The 19071-nt window shown below is 56.5% G+C and overlaps 1 protein-coding gene across 4 annotated transcripts; it reads right to left on the bottom strand.

Annotated features, from left to right (window-relative positions):
• Positions 1 to 5326: 5326 nt before the first annotated feature.
• On the bottom strand, positions 5327 to 16242 carry CENPM (centromere protein M). 4 transcript variants are annotated; one of them, XM_029954102.1, is made up of 6 exons: positions 16103 to 16242; positions 15477 to 15556; positions 14299 to 14391; positions 11584 to 11663; positions 10084 to 10175; positions 5327 to 6114 (listed from the first exon to the last, which is right to left on the bottom strand). In XM_029954102.1, the coding sequence occupies exons 1-6, from the start codon at positions 16157 to 16159 to the stop codon at positions 5974 to 5976; spliced, it is 543 nt and encodes a 180-aa protein (XP_029809962.1). In that variant the 5' UTR covers positions 16160 to 16242; the 3' UTR covers positions 5327 to 5973. The 4 variants fall into 4 exon arrangements, with proteins under 4 accessions (XP_029809962.1, XP_029809963.1, XP_029809964.1 ...); XM_029954103.1 differs by having other exon boundaries at positions 15477 to 15783; positions 16103 to 16172; XM_029954104.1 differs by having other exon boundaries at positions 15477 to 15615; positions 16103 to 16117.
• Between the last annotated feature and the right edge of the window lie 2829 nt (positions 16243 to 19071).

Raw genomic sequence — 19071 nt, 5'->3', positions numbered from 1 at the left:
GAGTCAAAATCAAGAGCTGAGCCAGACATTTAACCAACTGATCCACCCAGGCGCCCCAAGATTTTTTACTTATTTTTAAGTTTATTTACTTATTTAAAAATCTCTGCACCCAACGTGGGGCTTGAACTCACAACCCTAAGATCAAGAGTCACGTGCTCCACTGACTGAGCCAACCAGGCGGCCCAGTAGGTTTTACTTTAAACAATTTGGTATCATCACCTCATAGGTACTGAATAGGAAATAAGGGACTTTGTAGCTGGAAAAAACCTACCTAACTGAATGTCTCTTAGTGTTCTCACGTTTTCATTCACTGATGAATTAAAAATAATAATAATAAATTTGGGGTCAGGGGAAAAAAGGAGTCTCCAATGATCTTTGTCCCTCAAATTCCCCTAAAACACCCTCCCAATGGCTCTGACACAAGCAGTATTATAATGTCTGTTTTCCAGATGGAGTCACAGGGGCTCTGAGGGGCAAAGGGGTGACCCGGTGTGGATGGGGAGCCTGGACTGTGAAGTGTGGCCGGTGGCCTTTGTGCCTGGGGCGGGGGCGGGGTGGAGGAAACTGCCGGATGGAACCAGCTCGGGGCGGGGGGGGGGGGGGGGGGGGGGGGGGGGGGGGGGGGGGGGGGCAGTCCCTGGGGGACAGAGACGCCCAGCCCCCTCGATCTCGATGTGAAAGTACTCGGAGACCCAGGATGCACTCCTTACGTCAAAATTGCTTTTATTTGTAATTCTGTGAGTAATACCTGAACACGTTCTCGTGAAAAGCCCTTGAACAACACAGAAGTCTGTGAGTAAGAAGGGGCATTTCCCTGCTGTCCCTGGAGGGGCCTGTGGACTTTTTTATCCCGGCCCTGCTTTGTGCCTTTTAAAGTCTCACGGAACACAAAGTTCTAAAGTTCTTCCCCTGCCGAGGAGCTGAGTTTGTGATTCATAAAGGGGGCCACGCGGTGGGACCTGTTCTGTTGGCTTCCGTGCCCTCCTCTGCCCAGTGGGCTCTCTCTGTATTTCGTCGCAGGAGCAGCCACGGTCCCCAGGGTAGACTCCCTTTGCCTCTCTCGTGTGTTTAGCACTGACAAACAGGACACTGCCAGAAAGTCCCTCTCGCTGGGGACAGTGGGAAATGTGGCTCTAGGCCTCTGGACACCAGGACAAGGGGCCGGAGAGGCAGAGGATGGATACAAAGTCCTTGTGGGGCTGGAGAGCCCCAGCCACGACTCCTCGCTGTGCGAGGACAGTTACACAACCCTCGTCCGGATTTTCACTGGCCCACGCTGCCTGTCCTCAGCCCGCATCCCCACCTCCACGCACACGCGCACACGTGCGTGCAGACCCCCCCCCCCCAGCGATGCCGGCCAGGGCAGCCCCGTTCACGGCCCTGAGCCGGACGCAGCCGTCTGAGGGAGTCGGAAGGGAGACCCCAGCTCATCAGCATCTCAGCCGCAGGGAATAGGGTCCCATCTCCTGGGCGCCACACCAGCAGGTAGAAGGCTGCCAAAAGGTAGGGGTGGGGAGGTGAGAGAGCAGGGAGCCCCCCAGAGGCTGTCCTTCCCTCAGGCCTCATTCAAGGCGCCACACAGGGGGCCGAGGGCTGCCGGCTCCGGGCCTCCTGCAGGCGTTCGGTCCCGCATGCATGACACACGGGCCGACTCGGAGCACAGACACCTCCGTCCATTCACCAAATAGCTCCTGAGATCCGCTATGTACCAGGCCTTGTTCTGGGTTCCTGGGAGGCAGTGACCACAGAGACAAAACCTGAATGGTGAAACTCTAGAGTAGGTAAGGGGCTGAGAAGTGCTGGGGAGAAAATTTCCGGAGGGAAGGGTGTCAGGGAGGGTCGGGGGAAGGCCTGCTGAGACCTTGGAACAGAGGGATGGAGGTGACAGTGACTCCCCAGGATGTCTGGGGAGGAGCAGACACAGCAACCAGACAATGGCGGTGGCCGGTACCGACTAACCACCTGCCTGGCCCTCGGCCCCGCGTGGGTCCACAGTGCCCACCTCACCCCTCTGGGGGAGGTGGCATCGTGCCTCTCACTTTGCAAAGAGGAAAGCAGGGTCAGAAGGACCAGGGACGAGCCAGTCAGCCCCTCGGCCCTGACCTCTCTCACCACCGCTACCGCGGCACACACATCTGCGGGGTCCCCTCCCGGTCAGGCCCAGCCCTTGAGGAGCCTGTGGCCGAACACAGCAAGGATGATCGGGTCCCGGGAGCCCCCTGGGCCTGGCTTTGGGAGCCATCATACAGCCAGACCAGGCATCTACCAAATGTTAGCTCCCAGGGGTCCCCCAAATGCCTTTGGCTTTTCTTCTGATGTACAAGCATGGCCTCCAAGGAAGGCTGCTTCCTGTCCAGGTCAGGGGCACTGGGACAGGCCACCCCCTCTCCCTTCCAGAGCTGGTCCTCAGCAGCCCTCAGGCCACAGGGTCAGGTGGGACTCAGATTTGGTCAGGGCCTAACAACCCATCACATTGTCCCCACCCTCCACCCCTTAGTCCCTTGAGCCTCTGGGTACCTACGAGAAGTCTTTCCGCACTGATTCTCTGCCTGCATCCTGATGGCCCCAGGGGAGACTGAGGAAAGGAGGCTAAGCCAGCAGATACCTCGAGAAAAGGGTGCCCTTCGGCCGGGGTCCTGCCTGGTAGGCCTGGCCCAGCACCAAGTACGTGGGGGGAGGGGCAGGCCCTCACCCCAGGCCCAGGGCTCTCCTTGCCCACCAGGGCCTTGGGCACAAGCAGCCTGTGGAGGGCACACACGGGGCAGGTGCAGCTGAGCCGAACAAGAACCTCAAGAGGCCGTGGGGACGGGAAGACAGGAAGTGAGCTGCCCCAGGTCACACTGCAGGCTGGCCACAGACCCCGAGTCGGTGAGACTCGGAGGCTGGGTCCTTTCCCACTGCATCACTTCCCCTCCGTGACCAGGTTGCCCGTCTGAGCCCGGCCCCCTGCTGCCTCTGCCTCTGCGCACTGAGGGGTGAAGAAGGCACAGGTGCCACGTTGCAGAGCCCCCTCCTCACTGGGGAGGCTCCACCTCCTTGGCCTGGATGGGAAACACCATCAGGTCAGAGCCAGAGCGCTCAGGCCTGGGCCATCTCGTCTGGAGGAGAGTGGGAGCCCCCTCCCCAGGGAGGAACAAGAGAACCTGGGACCCCGAACAGGCCGCTGCCCTCTAAGGGCCTCATCCACGCAGCAGGGGCCCAAGCCCCACTCCTTCCTCTGTGTACTCAGCATGGACGAGGCAGCTCCCAGGTCCGGCAGAAAGGCCTCTCTTCCAGGAGCCCGGCCGCCACCTCGTCAGCCCCCTAGCCTGCCCTCCAGTGTGCCCAGCTTGCGGCCAAGGCCAGACTGAGACCTCGCACATGTGCTTCAAGTCTTATGTTTAAAATAATGGTTTCTCATGCTCAGCCCCGACACCGGCTGGGGGGGTGGGCAAGGCGTTAATTAGCCTGATCTCGTTCTACAGATAAGGAACCTGAGGCTCATGGAGGATAAGAGACCTGCCTAAGGTCACAGGGTGGGTAAGGAGCCAGGCACAGCCTCTCCTGTCTCCCTCCTCCGTGGTGATTCCACCTCGGCACCAAGCGCCGATTTCAGGCACCACTGGGCCCTAAAGACTGGTTTCCCATCACTCCCCTTGATGGGACGGCCTCCCAAGCGGGATCGCTGGCCTCCAGACGGGGCACAGGGCACAGAGCAGCCCCGCTCCCCGCCCGGGGCAGCAGGCCTGGGGGTTTGGGTGGGGGTTGGGGACCGACTGCTCAGCTCTGCCGTGGGGAGAGGCGGCCTCTGGTTCCCGGGTCCCCGCCAGGCTCGCTGGAGCTGGCAGCAGTGACAGCGTCACGCTCCCCCGGCACTTGGAAGCCTCTCAGAGCCCCGGCTGGAGTGCGATGCTGCTTCTCTTGTTAGATGGCACCAGGTGGCAAAGAAAACATGGCAGGGAGACCCCATAGAGAGAATGTGTCCCATGCTGGCTGGGGGGTCTGGGAGGACCTCCCCTTGTGTTCAACAAAACAACATGCTCGCAGAGGCAGGCAGGCTGTGTCCACACTGCCTTCCTGCCGAGCTTGGACACTGTGCCCTGTCAGCTCCCAAAGACCCACCGGACCTCCACCCACTCTCCACCCTGCCCTGCAAAGCCCCACCTTTACAGCCCAGGCTGCTGGGAAGGTCGGCTTTCTCTGGAGCTCCGCCCATCCTGCCCATCCCCTCAGAGTCCTGTCACTCAGCCTCTTCCTTCAACCCTGGACGCAGCAACCTCAGCACCCTTTCCCGCCCCCCCCCCCCACGCCGAGGAGCCCCAGGCTTGACGCCATGATCCTCCCGGTGCGGGCAGCGCTCCTACCCTGCTCCCCGCCCCCTCCTCCAGCAGCCCTGCCCCTGTGCTAACAGGCACCTCGGCACCTGGCAGTCCTGTCCCGAGGTGCGGACCCCAGGCCAAGGGAGCGGCTCCGTAAGGGACAGCTGCTGTCTTGGGCACAAGGCCTGTGCGCCCGCTTCTGTGCTGCCAGTCGGGCCTGCCCCGCAGAAGTGCCTGAAACTTTGTTCGACAGTGAGGCTTGCAAGAGAACAACTGAAGGACAAAGGTGGGACCGGGGGTCGGCCGTCTGAATGGCCACATGACAGGGCACACCTCTGGTGGCAGCAGTGCTGGTTCTGTCGGCTGAAGCAGGGAAACACGGTCCACCTCGCAGGTGTGCTGGGGACACAGGAGCAGGGGTGTGAGGACATTGGAGCGTGCAGTGTCCTGCTGTGTGGGGGACACAGGGGCCCTGACCGGAACCTACACGGCCCAGGTTCTCAGGGGGACCCACAGGGCGGTGTCTGGCTGCCCAACCCTACTGAGCACCAGGGGTGCGGCGCTGGGCCAAGCTCTGGCAGAAGCCCCGGGAGAAAAGGGCAGGTCCTGTCCTCACGGTGCCCGCCGAGAGTTTCAGGTCGGCCCAATCTCATGAAGAGCAAGGGCTCGGGCTGCGGTGGTGACAGCAGAGGCCCTGTGGTAACAGGCCCGCTCAGGGCGCCAGGAGGCCCAGCACAGGCGGGCAGGGTGGGGGTGGGGGGAGCCATCACCGTCCAAGGGAGCCCACACCTGGCCCTCCTCCTGAGGTCTCGTCCACCAGCCCGTTTGCCCCCAAGCTCCCGTGTGCCCAGCTGGCCACCGGGGAGCGGCAGGAGCCCCGACCCGGCTGACAGCATTTCTGGACTCCCACCCTGGCGCTTCGGCAAATTCTAGTTAGACCCAAAGGAGAAGAGGAACCACGGTCAAGGCACAAGCTCTCACTGCCGAGCGGGAGGCCAGCCCTGCAGAGACTCACACACCATTCTCCGTGACTTCTGAGTCACGAACAGTGTAATTCCTGGGTTTGAACAGCTTTTGAACCCAGCTGTGTGATTTCAAACAATGGTTACTGTCTACTGCGTGCCTCACTGGTACCTTGATGCAACCGATTGTGAAATGCCCGGAGCGCACAGAGGAGGGGGAAACCCAACTGCGGTCTTGTCCCCTCGGTCATTTCACCTAGTCCTCACACTGCGACAATCCTCCACTCCACACCCAGGGAAACTGAGGCTCTAAGGGGCAACACCGGGTTCTAGGAGAATGGTAAGGCCAGGATGTGGGGCCGGATGGGGTCACAGAGTGCGAGCCCCCCTGCCCGGCCCTCCTAACAGATCGGAGTCAGTGTCCTCATCTGCAAAATCAAGGTGGTGGAGGAGGCCAGGGGTTTTCCGAATGTTGCGGATGCTTTGTTCAAACGGAGCCTGAAGTGGAGCTGTGCCCCGGCAGGTGGGTGAAGACAGGCTCTGCTGGAGGGAGCCCGGCAGGGAGAGGGCTGCAGGCCCTGCTGTAGTGTGGACGAGTCTGGTCGTGCGGGCGTCTGACCGCTGGGCCACCAAGCCCTGACCCGGTCTTCAGAGACAGTGGAAGTTCACCAGGCACCTGGCGTGGGGAGCGGTGGCTCGGAGGCCAGCGGCCCTTACAGGTCCTCTGGGGCCGGGGTCTCCGAGCTCCTGAGCAGGGACGGCAGGTTCAGGGCTGAGACGCCGGGCACGTGGCCAGCGCAGATCTGCAGCACGCGGACCAGGCGCTGCGCCATGGTGGCTCGAAAATCTTCAATCTGCAGGGGGAGAGGGGAGGAGGGCGGTGAGGCAGGCCCGGGGTGGCCGGCCCTCCGCACAGCCTACCTGCCAGAGGGGAGCTGGAAGCCGGCGTGTGGGGCCAGCGTTGTGCACCACTGCCCATTGTGGCCATGCCCCTGTCCACAGCACGCCTCACCAAGCAGCTTCCAGATCCTTCAGACACCGCCTCCAGGGACACCACAGATGAGGATCCACCTCCAGAGGAGACAGAGCTTAGCAGGCGGGGCTGGCGAAGTTAGGTAAACTGTCTAGTGGCTGCAGAGCAGGGATCTGGATGGGGCTGGTTCCTGCCGGTGCCCAGGAGGCAGAGGCCCCAAAGGCTCCTCACCTGGGAGCCGAGGCAAGGAAGACAGGGGGTGACAGACAGCAGCCCTGGGGGTGGGGGGTGGGGTAGGGAGTCCCCGTCAACAAAGAGTCCCTGCTTTTGAAGGCAGGGGCCCGGCGGCGCTGTGGGATGGGGCTACGCAGGGCGGGGGACTCTGTCCCGGGCCTGGCACCAGAGAATCCGAGTCTGGCGAAGGACACACGATGCTCAGCCACCCTCTCCCCACAATGGGCTGGCACCTCAGGAGTGGCCCGTCCTCCCTCTGCTCCCCCTTTGACCCAGGAAGGGGGTGTCGGCGTCCACCCAGTAGCCCAAGCTCGAGACTGGGCGCCCTCAGCCCTCCTGCTCTGGCTCCCGCCTTTGCCACTTGCAGCTCCGCATTCCAAACCCGGAGGCAGCTGCCATTCTCTCCGAGGGTCCTCTCGGCAGACCCCGCAGCCGCACCCCGTCCCTGGGATGCTTTCCTACCAGCACCCAGGGCCCCACGCTCACCCCACCTCTCCTCCAGCCTCACCGGCTGCCCCACCTAGGTCCCATATCACGCAAGTGGAAAATGAAAATAAGTAAAACTCATATCAGGCGGCACCTCCCCCCCACCCTGTGGCTCCAGTTTTACTCAGAGTGAAAGCCTTTACTAAGACCCACAAGGCCCACCTGCTCCAGCCCTACTGTCACTCTGACACCTCTCCGGGGAGGCCTCCCTGGGGGACCCTGGACACAGCAGGCAAGTGCCCACACTCCTCTGGCCCCATGTGCTCCTCCATCGGGAGTCTGCACGGCTGCCTTCCTGCTGCCTCCAGCTGGTCTAACAGTCACCCCCGGCCACGAGCACTGACCCCTTACCGTGTTACCACCGCCTGACCGTCACATCCTCATTTCCTGACGTGTTTTACTTCTTTTTTTTTTTAAGTCCTTTTCTTAAAGTTTATTTATTTGTTTGAGAGAAACGGAGACAGCGTGATCGGGGGAGGAGCAGAGAGAGAGGGAGAGAATCCCAAACAGGCTCCGTGCCGTCAGTGCAGAGCCCGGCGTGGGGCTCAAACTCACAAACCGCGAGATCATGACCTGAGCTGAAACCAAGAGTCTTGGACGCTTAACTGACTGAGCCACCCAGGTGCCCAGTTTTTAGTGTTTTCTCCACTACAATAGAGCTGAGATTTTTCTTTTTTCTTTTTTTTTTTTTACTGTTTTGTTGTGTGCATCCCTAGGGCCCACTGTAGGTACCTAAAAATACCTGTTGACTAAATCCTTACTCTGACTTCCGTGGCCTTTGCTTCAGAAATAGGCCTCCCAGCTGCTGCTGCTGCTCTCACTCGGCCCCCTGGCTGCCCTCCGGCAGTTTGCGCCTGACACTCCAGAGCTGTGGCCTCCAGACCCAAGTCCGACCACACCTGTCACCGACAGGAGGGAATGGCTTCTTCCACGGCCAGCCTTCCGGGTCTCCGCACGTCCTTCACGTCTACACCGCGACTGCGGGGTCTACCTCCCCGGGTTCTGAGAGGGCAGGCTCTCAGCCAGACTCATTCGTGTGCTCAGGGAGCAGCGCGGGGCCGTGGGCAGAGCGGGGAGAGAAATTTGCTGGGCCGATCCGACAGCTCCATGAAGGTGCTTCTCCGGCAGGAGAGGGGGGCTGATAATCCCGCCATGCAAGGCCTTAAAAGATGGCAAGGCTCAAACTCACTCACGTGGAGGAGTGGGACAGCAACACAGGGGGCGCAGGGGTGGCTCAGTGAGTTAAGCATCAGATTGAGATCTCAGTCTGTGAGTTCAAGCCCCGCCCCTGCTCCCTGCAGCGGTGAGCGCCACCTCCGGTGAGCCCCATTCCTCTCTCTCTCTCTGCCCCTCCTGGGATTCTCTCCCCCTCCCCAACCCCTTGCTCACTGGTACCTCCTCTCTCTCTCTCTCTCAAAAAATTAAATAAAAATAAATAAAATAAAAGGACAACACAGGTACAGAAGTGAGGGCTGTCCACACACCGGGAATGCGGGTTTGAGGTGCCGGCAGGCCGGCCACTATGGCTGGACCTAGAGGGGCAGCTCCAGCCTTTTCCTGAAGAGCGTTCAGGCTCCGTGTACCTGGTTCGGCCTGCCACCTACCGACCACAAAGAGAACTGCAGCACACCCCTCAGCCTGAACCGCCTAAGGTTTAAGGGACCCAAGCCATGGAGCAAAGATGATAATTCGCCTTTAGAGGGAGGAAGACGAAGCCTGTGCGGAGGGGAAGTGACTTGTTCAAAGCCACACAGTTAGCAGGCTAAGAAGGAAAAGACAGCAGCGTGCCAACCTGCCGGCTCTACCGCTAACTTACCAGCCCTCCGGCTGAGTGAGTCACCTCTCCTCTGTGAGTCTTGGGTTTCTGGGGTGTGTTGGGGGAAAGTCTGGAAGGGCGGGCACTCCTGGTGCGCCCGGGGCTCAGTGTCCTCTGGGAGGTCAGAGTGCTGACTAAAAGAGTCACCAAGCAGGAAAAACGGATTTGTGTCTAGTGGTATGTGCATCTTTATTGATGTGCTGAACAAGAAGATCTGGCCCATCCTCTCACGAGACGGAAATGTCTGCCGTTTCTGTCGGTAAAAGCTCCAGGCAAATAGTGCTAACACTACCGACATCTCTGGCTTGTATTCAAACCGCTAAATTTCACTTAGAGTTCAGTGGGAAAAAAAGAAGTGTTTTTTTTCTCCTCATACAAGTTCACAGATGTCCTGAATTCTCCCCCCAGGCCAGAGGGGTCCACAGACCCCTGAACGAGAACCGTGGGTCTGGGTGGTGGTAAGGGACAGTGGCCGATCCAGTTCTCTCTGCATCGTATCACTTTACCTTTGGGAACAGGTGCAAGACCCAGAACAGAGCAGAAATGACATCGAAACCAATAAACACACTCTAAAACCAACTAAGCAGGCCGGGGACATGGCTGGGGTGGCCCAGGCCCTGGGAGCCGTTAGCAGACCTCCCAGAGGGGACAGCTGCTGATCCAGCAAAAAGTCAGGATCCAGACTCCAGAGAGAGACCCTGGAGAGCAAAATTTATCAGCAAAACAGAAGTGCTCTGCAATGCTCATAATTAGACTCACCCTATGAGAAGCACCCACAGAAGTGAGCTGGGGCAGAACTGACACCCCATGTACCCCTCCAAGCCTCTACTGCTGCCTGCTGGCTGCCTGCCCCGGGCCGGGACTGGACAAGGTCTGCAGTGCAGGGGAGTAAGGGGCACAGGGGCATCCTGACTGCGGGTGGGCGCGAAACAGGTTAATGAAACAGACAAATGCCTGGCCTCACAGCGCTTACAGCCCAGCGAGATAGTGACAAGGACCCACATTACATACATGAAACTTAGTTATGAGAGAAAACAAAGCAAAAGCAAAAGAAGGCAGCAAGTGACAGCACTTGGCATGGAAGAGGCACTCAGGCTGGATGCGTATTATCGCCCTACTTTACATCCGTGTGCCCCAGCGCTGAGGGGGACAGATCCACCCAAGGTCCAGCCAGTGAGCCGAGGAGCCAGGATTCAAATTGGGATCTTGTGTCTTCACATCAGGGCCACCTGACGACCCTCCAAGAAGCGTTCTTGACACACCTCCTGTGTGCTGACTGCCCTTTCCCTACACCCCCCCGATTTGTGTCCTTACCTCCAGGTCACAGAAGAACAGAGGGCTCCGGTAGGTGTGGGCCAGCTTCACGATCGTGTTCCGGTGGACGCTGCAGTGACTCTCCCGCCCAGCTGCAGAGAAGCCATGAGTGCTATAGGCTGTGATCTCTGCCTTCGTGGCAGTCGTCCAGCAAGCACTGGCCAAGGTCATCCACTTCCCCTCTCTGGGCCTCAGCTGCTTACTAGTCAGTGGGGTGACAATCCTGTTCAACCTTCTTTTCAGGGCAGCCAAGATCATTAAAGTAGAAAATAAAGCTGAAAAGGCTTTGAGAGGGTCCTCTAGAAAAACATGAGTTTCCTCATCTAGAAGATGAGGATGGTAACAGCCCCCACCCCACTGAGTTACGTAGAGATTTGATGAATTAACATATTGAAATGACCTGGGGGTCCCTGGGGGGCTCAGTCGCTTGAGCGTCCAGCTTGGCTCAGGTCATGATCTCCCGGTTTGTGGGTTCAAGCACCGTGTTAGGCTCTGTGCTGACAGCTCAGAGCCTGGGGCCTGCTTTGGATTCTGTGTCATTCTCTCTCTCTGCCTCGCCTCTGCTCACGCACTCTCTCTCTCTCAAAAATAAATAAAACATCAAAAAAAAAAAAGGAAATGACCTGTCATTCATTTGTTCATCTATGCTCATTGAGAACGATCGGTGCCAGGCCCTCTCCGAGAGGACTCTGCAGGTCAGCTGGGTGGAGGAGGGCAGCTCAGACACGCCGTCGGTGTAGGTGGGAGGGTGGGGAGTCTATATGACAGAAGCATGTGTGGGATGGACCCCTCGGGGCCCAGACCGCAGGGCTGATCAGGGAGGGGTCTCCCAGGGGACAGCAAATAGGGGTTAGCTAGACAAAGAAGAAAAAAAGCATCCAAGAGAAGCTCCATGATAGAATCATGAAGGGCATGGACCCGGAACAGGACTATCTAGGTGCGAACATCGCCTCTACTCCTCTTTAGCTGCGGGCCTTGGGCAAGCTAGCTCACCGCAAGGCTCCAGTTTCCTCCGCTCTAAGGTGGAGATAACAGTATGTACCTCAAAGGGTTGCTTGTAGTGAAGATTATGTGATACAGAAACGGAGCACTTTTAGAACAGTGTCCGGTGTGCAGTGAGCGCTCAATAAAGGTCGGCTACTAGGATTTCCGCTGTCAGTACACAAAGCCTCGGGAACAGCAGGACTGGCTCAGAGAACGAGAAGCTGAACCAAAGGACAGAACAGTAACAGGAGACGAGATGAGACGGGAGGGTGGAAGGCCACACTTGGGCCTTTTCAGGACTGTGGCCACAGGCCCCACATCAGGCACCTCTTAGCAATCATCTCGGCAGAATGATTTGCTCAAATTCACTTTCAGAGAGACCGCCAGCAGGTCAGATTCTGAAGCTCGTGTTCTTTGGTCCCCTGGGTGGCCTCAGTAAGGAGCCCATCACTGCAGGGCCGGCCACATAGTGCCTGTGGGGAGCTGGGAGTGGTGGGGGGGATGGGATGCACTTACCTCCGGTGGCGAGGAAGGCTGCCTTCCCCAGGAAGAAGGTGGCGTCCACATGGTGCAGGGATTCCTCCACGTTCCGGAGGCTGGTGGGAGGAAACGAACCACAGGACAAACGTGACCACAGAGAAGGCGGAAGGCTGCACTCCTCAGCCAGAGAAGGAGAGGCGGGCCAGAGGAAACACCCCTAGAGGAATACTTCGTCTTTCATTTTGATCAAATTTTTTTGATGTTTTTATTTATTTTTGAGAGAGACAGAGTGTGAGTGGGAGAGGAGCAGACAGAGAGGGAGACCCAGAATCCAAAGCAGGCTCCAGGTTCTGAGCTGTCAGCACAGAGCCCGACATGGGGCTCGAACTCATGGACTGCGAGATCATGACCTGAACTGATATCGGAGGCTTAACTGACTGAGTCACCCAGGCGCCCTGTATGAGTACTTCTAATTACAAAATGATGCAAGCCTGTAAAACAAATCCAATAGTGAATATGGATGTATTCAGTTAAAAGGAAGTCCCCTCTCCAGCACCGTCTCAAGGTCCCCAAGGGAACAGCTTGTGACATCTGGGGTGCAAGTCCTCCTGCATGTGGATTTTCCATGTGTGAAAACAGACGGGGATATGTACAGACACTCAGCTGGGTTTAGTTGTAACCTGTGTGTTACATTGTTTGGGACGACCACCCAACCACCCAATCCCACGATCCATTTTCCGGGTGACAGACACGTCAGCCGTCTCCCAAGTTTTCACCACTTTACACAGAATGCTGTACGAACATTCTTTTATACACATTCTCACACACGCAGACAGATGTTTCTGCAGGACAGATGCTAGACGTCACATGGCTGGGTCATGGTATGTGGCTTTTTAAAATGTAGCTAGGCGGGCGCCACGTGCCTCAGTTAAGTGTCCAACTCTTGGTTTGGCTCAGGGCATGATCTCGCGGTTTGTGGGTTCGAGCCCCACATCAGGCTCCATGCTGACAGTGTGGAGCCTGCTTGGGATTCTCTCTCTTCTTCTCTCTCTGCCCCTCCGCTACTCGTGTTCTCTCTCAAAATCAACAAAATGTACCTAGGTATTGCCAAATTGCTTTCTAAGAAGGTTATAGTATTTACAGTCACATCAAGTGTATGAAAACACTCTTTTCCTCTAGGAAAAGAGCACTTTAACCTTCAGGGCCAGGGGTTTCATTTACTGGTGTCCAAGGAATGATGAAGAAATCTGTTGTCTCCTGGCCAAAAAGCCATCTTGGTCAGGTGACCCAGGCCAAGGTTTCTGCCTGAACAAGCAAGGCCTGAGGCAAACAGTAAGGATGGCTCTCGGCCCCTCACTGTGAGTGAACAGCAGGATCTCTCCAAAGACCAGTCAGTTTTGGTGAACGGACAGGGGTCTCACCCAAGAACAGATCTGCTGAGTCAGGACCTCTGGCAATCGGGGCAGATCTCGGCCCTTTCTCTGTCCCACCGTGGGCCCACGTCCCTGCCCGTCTGCTCCAGCTGGCCAGGCAGCGGGTCTGCACTTGACCCTGCTGCTGGCTCTCTGGTGTTCCAGGTGTTTCTACCACAGCCTTCACTTAAGCCACACCACATGACTGGGCGTGTGCCTTGGTGTCCGTGGCGGATGCTGTGTCCTGCTTCCCCTCATCAGCCATCCCCCTCAGAGGGAGACAGTGGGCCTTCTTCTGCACCCCCCAGGTTGGCTGAGTCCTGTCCCCAGGTTGCCAGCACCACAGGGAGGCCAGGCCGGGACCCACGCATCACCACCCACTCATGCTCCCCTGGCTACGACATTGGGCTCCTGACCCTGGACCAGCCTTCAGTCCTGCACACACATTATGCTCCTCCTGCCCTTTACATTAACCTTCACCTGGCTCCTTCTGCTCACTCCCAGTTTTACCTGGTACCTCGACCTGGTCATCTCCAGCAGAACATCTACCCTGTCCTACGTCCTGAGAGTCACAAGTCTTGTTGGGACTCTCACAGCCCAATGTGTCCTTTTGGTTGTTTTTTTTAATTCGTTTTAAAAGTTTTTATTTATTATTGAGACAGGGAGAAACAGAGCATGAATGGGGAAGGGGCAGGGAGGAGGGAGACATAGAATCTGAAGCAGGCTCCAGGCTCCGAGCTGTCAGCACAGAGCCTGATGGGGGGCTTGAACCCACGAACTGTGAGATCATGACCTGAGCCAAAGGCGCCCCGTGTCCTTCTTTCATACTCCCTATGCCGGATACTACAAGTGTGTGTTCAAGAGTCTAGCTTCCTCCCCCAGTGGGCTGGGAACACCTTGGGGACAGTGGTCTGTTTCATTCACGTCAGTGCCTGCCATGAGGGATACAGAGAAGGCTACAGAAAACATTAGCTCAATGACCTACAGCACTGCTGGGGGTCATTAGTGTCTATATCATTTTTTTAATGTTTATTTTTAAATTTATTTTTAAGAGAGAGAGAGAGACCATCTCAAGCAGGTTCAGCACTGTCTGCGCAGAACCCAATGCAGGACTCAAGCTCACGAACCGTGAGGTTATGAATCGAATGCTTAACTGACTGAGCCACCCAGGCGCCCCATCAGTGTCTCTGAAGTATCACACACTTCCCACTGGCTCGCCATCCTCGTCCTCCGGGCTAACCCCAGGCAGCCTCTCCCTGTGTCTCCTCCTTCCCACACAGGTGAGGCCTCCATCCCAGGTCCACCTGAGCCCTGAAGGTACCCATTCTCTGACTCTCACCTGTATTTGCTGTGAAGGTTGACCACGAACACGATCAAGTCAATTCGGGGCCGATTCGCACTGGAGGGCAGAGGGAGGGACCTTGCCAGGTGGCTGAAAAACAAGAAATTGCAGGACTAAAGATGTCTGTACCCACATCCCAGTGACCATTCACATGCTGACCTCCCTAGGGTAAGAGAGGCAAGGGCTCCTCACCTACGCCCCTGATGCTCTCGTGGGCAAGACTCCTGAGGTACGCGTAGGGGCTGGGCAGAGCCCGCCCTTTCTAGACGACTTCTGACTCCTTCTGCCTGCAAGGAGCTGTTTGGGAACTACCTTGCCAAGAGGGACTTTGGGCTCTAAGATGGCGTGGGGCGAGCCAGCTACATGTGAGCTGGGAGGGAGATGAGAACCATAAGATGGATGTTAGACTAGGGGGACTAGGGGTTGAGGCTGAACCCCTCTGGAGGGCAATGGAAGTCGGCTCAAATCTCTCATCTGCCAATGACCAGCTATGTGACCTTGGGTAAGTCACCTTCGTCACTCTCCTCTGGACTTGTTCCCTCATCGGAGATTCTCTGAAGTTCTGTAACGGGGCCTAGTAAGTGGGGTTTCCAGTCCCATGGAGGAGCACCCTCTAGAGTGGGGTCGTGCTCCTTCCATACGGACCCTCGGACCCTCGGAGCTTATCTATGAGGGAGAATGACACCCACATATATTCACTTCCTTGCTTCCCAGCAGCTGTTTCGACTCTCCAGTTAGAAAAAGAAAAACAAAATATAATTCTTTAGTCATCGTTTCTCCAAATTAGGGGCACGATTGAACACTACTCTGTGCCAAGTACTGCTCAAAGCACTGGGGATTCACTAATGAACAAAAATCAAAGTCCTTCAAAGTTGACCTCAAGGGGCTGACCTTGGGGTCCACGGGGATGGCAGGCTGGAAACAAATACACAAACAGGTGAACAAGGAAATTTCTTATGGTGACAAGTGCTAGAGGAATACAGAACAAATGTTGTGATAGCGAGCGATGGAGGGTACCTTGGCTGGAGGCAGATCATGCCCTGAGGGGCTGGCCCTCCCAGCGCCCGCCTCTCTGGCAGCTCCTCCCTCTCCAGCAGCTCCCCTGCACGCCTACAAGAGCAGCCTACAGTTCAGCCACCGCAGAGCGATCGGACACCACAGACTCAGCTACTTACACCCTCAACTCCGAGGCGCAGTCCTCCTTGAGCATCGAATCGGCCAGTTGCTGCAGAAGCGCATCTTCCGTGCCCACCAGCTGTCCAGGGAGAGAAGGCGGCCGACTGATGCCTGGGCACAGCAGTCCCGCTGAAGGGCCTGGGGATCAGGCCAAAGACCGGAGACCGCTCGACTCCCAGGATTCTCGCTCCCGCGCGCAGGGCGCCGTTTTACCGAGAGAGGGCTCCGGCAGGCCCGGGTTGAGGGTCCCGGTCGCACCTGTTCCAGTCCGGTCTGCACAGAACTTCTTAACTTCCCCAGACACCCCTCCGGCCGGCAGACCCAGTGACAGTGAGAAAACCATTTCCTGCCCCGCGCTGAACAAAGTCTCCCGGGTCTCAGCCCGCCCAGCGGTCCCACCAATCAGAAACCAGAAAAGAGCCCTCCGCGCATCTATTGGTGGGAGCGTCCTTCCAACTCAGAGGATGGCTACTCCGATTGGTTCAGAATGCGGCTCTCCCGCCCCCCTCCCCCTCCCCAGTCCCCATAGCGCGGCCCAGAACCTCAAAGAGCCCAGAGGACCAGATGGTGGAGGCGCCACCAGAGAGGAAAGGCTGGCAGGGGGAGCGGAGCAGCTGACGCCTACCAGGATGGTGGCCGTGTTCAGGCCAGGCTGCTTGTCCAGCGGCCGCAACACCGACATCCCAGCCTGCGGGTGAAACGCGGCTCCTGAGGTGCGCGCGGATCTTTCAAACGGCCGGAGCCCCGCCCTTAAGTGCAAGACCGAGGGTCACGGGACCATCATTGGGCGGGGCTTCGCGGAGTGGGGGCGTAACTCTCTTAAAGGAACCCACACCTCCTTTTTTGATGGGGGAATTCCAGCTCCGGCCCCCAGGCTCTTAAAGTGCTGTCTATGGGACAGGGCTTGCCTCAGAGAAAGAAGTTATTCAGTGATTCATTTCTTCATTTTTGTTCACTAATGCTCATTCATCATACTCTTTTATTTTTTTCATGTTTCTTTATTTTGAGAGAGGCGCCCACACCACGGGGGAGGGACAGAGAGAGAGCGAGAAACCCAAGTGGGCTTTGACTCGGGGCACAATCTCATGTCCCATGAGATCATGACCTCAGCTGAAATCAGGAGTCCGAGACTTGCCCGACTGAGCCACCCAGGCACCCCATTTCATCATATTCTTGATTCCTTCCAAAGCTGCCCCTCCCATTTCTTCCCCATCTCTTTTGACTCCATCCTTGCAGCTGCTTAGAACAAAACCTTGAGGTCATTCTTGGCTCTACTTCACACCCTGCATCCAACGCATAAGCCAGCCTGTGGGTTCTAGTCTTCAAATGCATCCAGAAGCTGACCACTTGTCACCGCTTCCACTACCACCACCAGGACAGCCACTGTCCTCTCTCACCTGGACTATTGTTAACACCCCTCTCACCCGCTCCCTGAGTCCACTCTGGTCCCCCAGGGCTACCGGTTCTTCTCCACACAGCAAGGAGAGCTGTCCTTTTAAAACAGAACCTGATCAAAACCCACCAAGAGTTCCCATCTCATTCAGAGTACATTGCAAATGGCTTCCATGGACTGTGAGGCTCTATGTGCACTGGTCCCTCACCATCTCCCTGACCTCATCTTCTGCTCTTCTCCCGCTTACACTCCTCTAGCCACATGGGCCACTAGGCTGTTCTTCAAATTATTCCTCCGGTCTTGTCCCCGTGGCTCCCTGTGGCTGGAAAGCTCTTCTCCCAAATAGTCACTTGGCTTGTTCCCTCACTTTGTCCGTGTTTCTGCTCCAATGCCACCTTATCAGAGGCGCCGTTCTTAACAACTCTCTGTAAAATAGCAAGTCTTGGGTAGCCTGGTTGGCTCAGTTGGTGGAGCATGCCCCTGTTGATCCTGGGTTGTGAGTTCAAGCCTCCCTTGGGGGTAGACATACTTAAAAAGATAATAAAAAATTACTAAAAAAAAAATCTTTATTTTTTTCCCAATTTTTATTTGAGAGAGAGAGAGAGAGAGAGAAAGTGTGTTTGAGCAGGGGAGAGGAACAGAGGAAAAGAGAGAGAGACTCCTAAGCAGGCTCCATGCTCAGCACAGAGCCCAACATGGGGCTCCATCCCAGGACCCTGGGATCATGACCTGAGCTGAAATCAACAGTCAGATGCTCAACTGACTGAGCCACACAGGCAGCCCAGGCAAAAAAAAATCCCGTTATCTTTTTAAAAAAGCAGGCAGTCTCCCCCATATTTCCTGTCTTCCTTTTTTCTGCTCTATTTTCTCAATAATACTACAGTTAAGAACTGTACAGCTCTGAGATTTTTACAGTATTTACAAACTAATAAACTGTTGCTGTTTATTATTGTTTATTAATAGTCCGTTAACTGTTTCATGGATGCTGGCAGAAGACATGAAACTCCTGGGTAAGATTTGTCTCTTTTGTTTCCTATTACTCATGGTAAAACCAGTGGCGAGGGCTTCATGTTCATGTGCGTCCGCCCCCCATGTCCCCTGATCCCTGCAAAGTCTGATAGGAATGAGTGCTCTGAACATAAAGTAAGGGTCGCTGGAGGACAGAGATGGGCAGGAGGAAGCTACGTTGGGTCAGGGGAGGTCTCTGGAAGAAGGTGATGAGTTTTCTTTGTTGTTTTTAAAAATTTGTTTTAAAATGTAATTAATTTATTCTGAAAGAGAGAGGGGGAGAGGACAGTAAGGGAAAGGACAGAGAAAGAAGGAGAGAGAGAATCCTAAGAAGGCTCCGTGCTACCAGTGCAGAGCCCGATGTGGGGCTTGAAGTCACAAACTGTGAGACCATGACCTGAATTGAAACCAAGAGTCGAATGCTTAACCAACTGAGCCACCAGGTGCCCCAGGAAGTGACGTTTGAGCAGGTGCCTGAATTTAGTGAGAGAAGAACCAGTTCAGTATATTGAAAAAGAGGCTTTGGGCAGAAAGAGCAGCAAGTGCTGAGAGTCTGGGGGGAGCAGGGGGGACATCACTGACACTTCTGAGGAGGGGCAAGGAAGCCAGTGGCTGAAGCAGATGGAATGAGAAGCTGGGGAGAATGAGGCCGCAGAGCTGACTGAGGCCCCTAGAGTGTCACGAAGACATTCTGGCACTTTTTAGGAGGGGCTGAGCTGAGACCCATTCAATCACCATGTGCCGTGTGCCTGCCTCGGGCCAAGGCTGGCGCTGGGCACTGGTGACCCAGCCACCAGAGGTGTCACACACCCCTGCTTCCGTGGTGGAGGGACAGAGAGCAACAACCAAGCAGCACAGTAGGTGAGAGCCGCCCCAGGGGGCAGTGGGAGCCCAGATGCATGAAGGGTCCCTGGGGAGCCACGCTACCCTTCGCTGGGGGAGGCCGTTATTGGCTGTGGTGCTAAGATGCGTTGGTGCTTGTCACACGGGCAGTGTCGTGTGTAGGATCGTGTTATGATGAAGGGTGGGGATTGGCAGGAAGGCCAGACCCAGGCCTGGAAATTCTTACACCAAGAACACCCACGGGTGCCTGGATGGCTCAGTCACTTGAATATCCAAATCTTGATTCTGGTTCAGATCACGATGCCAGTGCTCAGTGTGGAGCCTGCTTGAGATTCTCTCTGTCTCTGTTT

Source organism: Suricata suricatta, chromosome 10 (assembly GCF_006229205.1).
Source record: "Suricata suricatta isolate VVHF042 chromosome 10, meerkat_22Aug2017_6uvM2_HiC, whole genome shotgun sequence".
Taxonomy (NCBI): domain Eukaryota; kingdom Metazoa; phylum Chordata; class Mammalia; order Carnivora; family Herpestidae; genus Suricata; species Suricata suricatta.
Note: the sequence above shows the minus strand (reverse complement) of the source record. Positions and strands in the feature narration are given on the sequence as shown.

Excerpts from the sequence above, each read along its gene's own strand:
- CENPM (XM_029954102.1), bottom strand. The coding sequence starts at position 16,159 with ATGTCGGTGTTGCGGCCGCTGGACAAGCAGCCTGGCCTGAACACGGCC. Across the intron at positions 11,664-14,298 it reads AACCTTCACAGCAAATACAG|CCTCCGGAACGTGGAGGAAT; the intron begins GTGAGAGTCAGA and ends TCCTCCCACCAG. Across the intron at positions 6,115-10,083 it reads TGTTCTTCTGTGACCTGGAG|ATTGAAGATTTTCGAGCCAC; the intron begins GTAAGGACACAA and ends CTCCCCCTGCAG.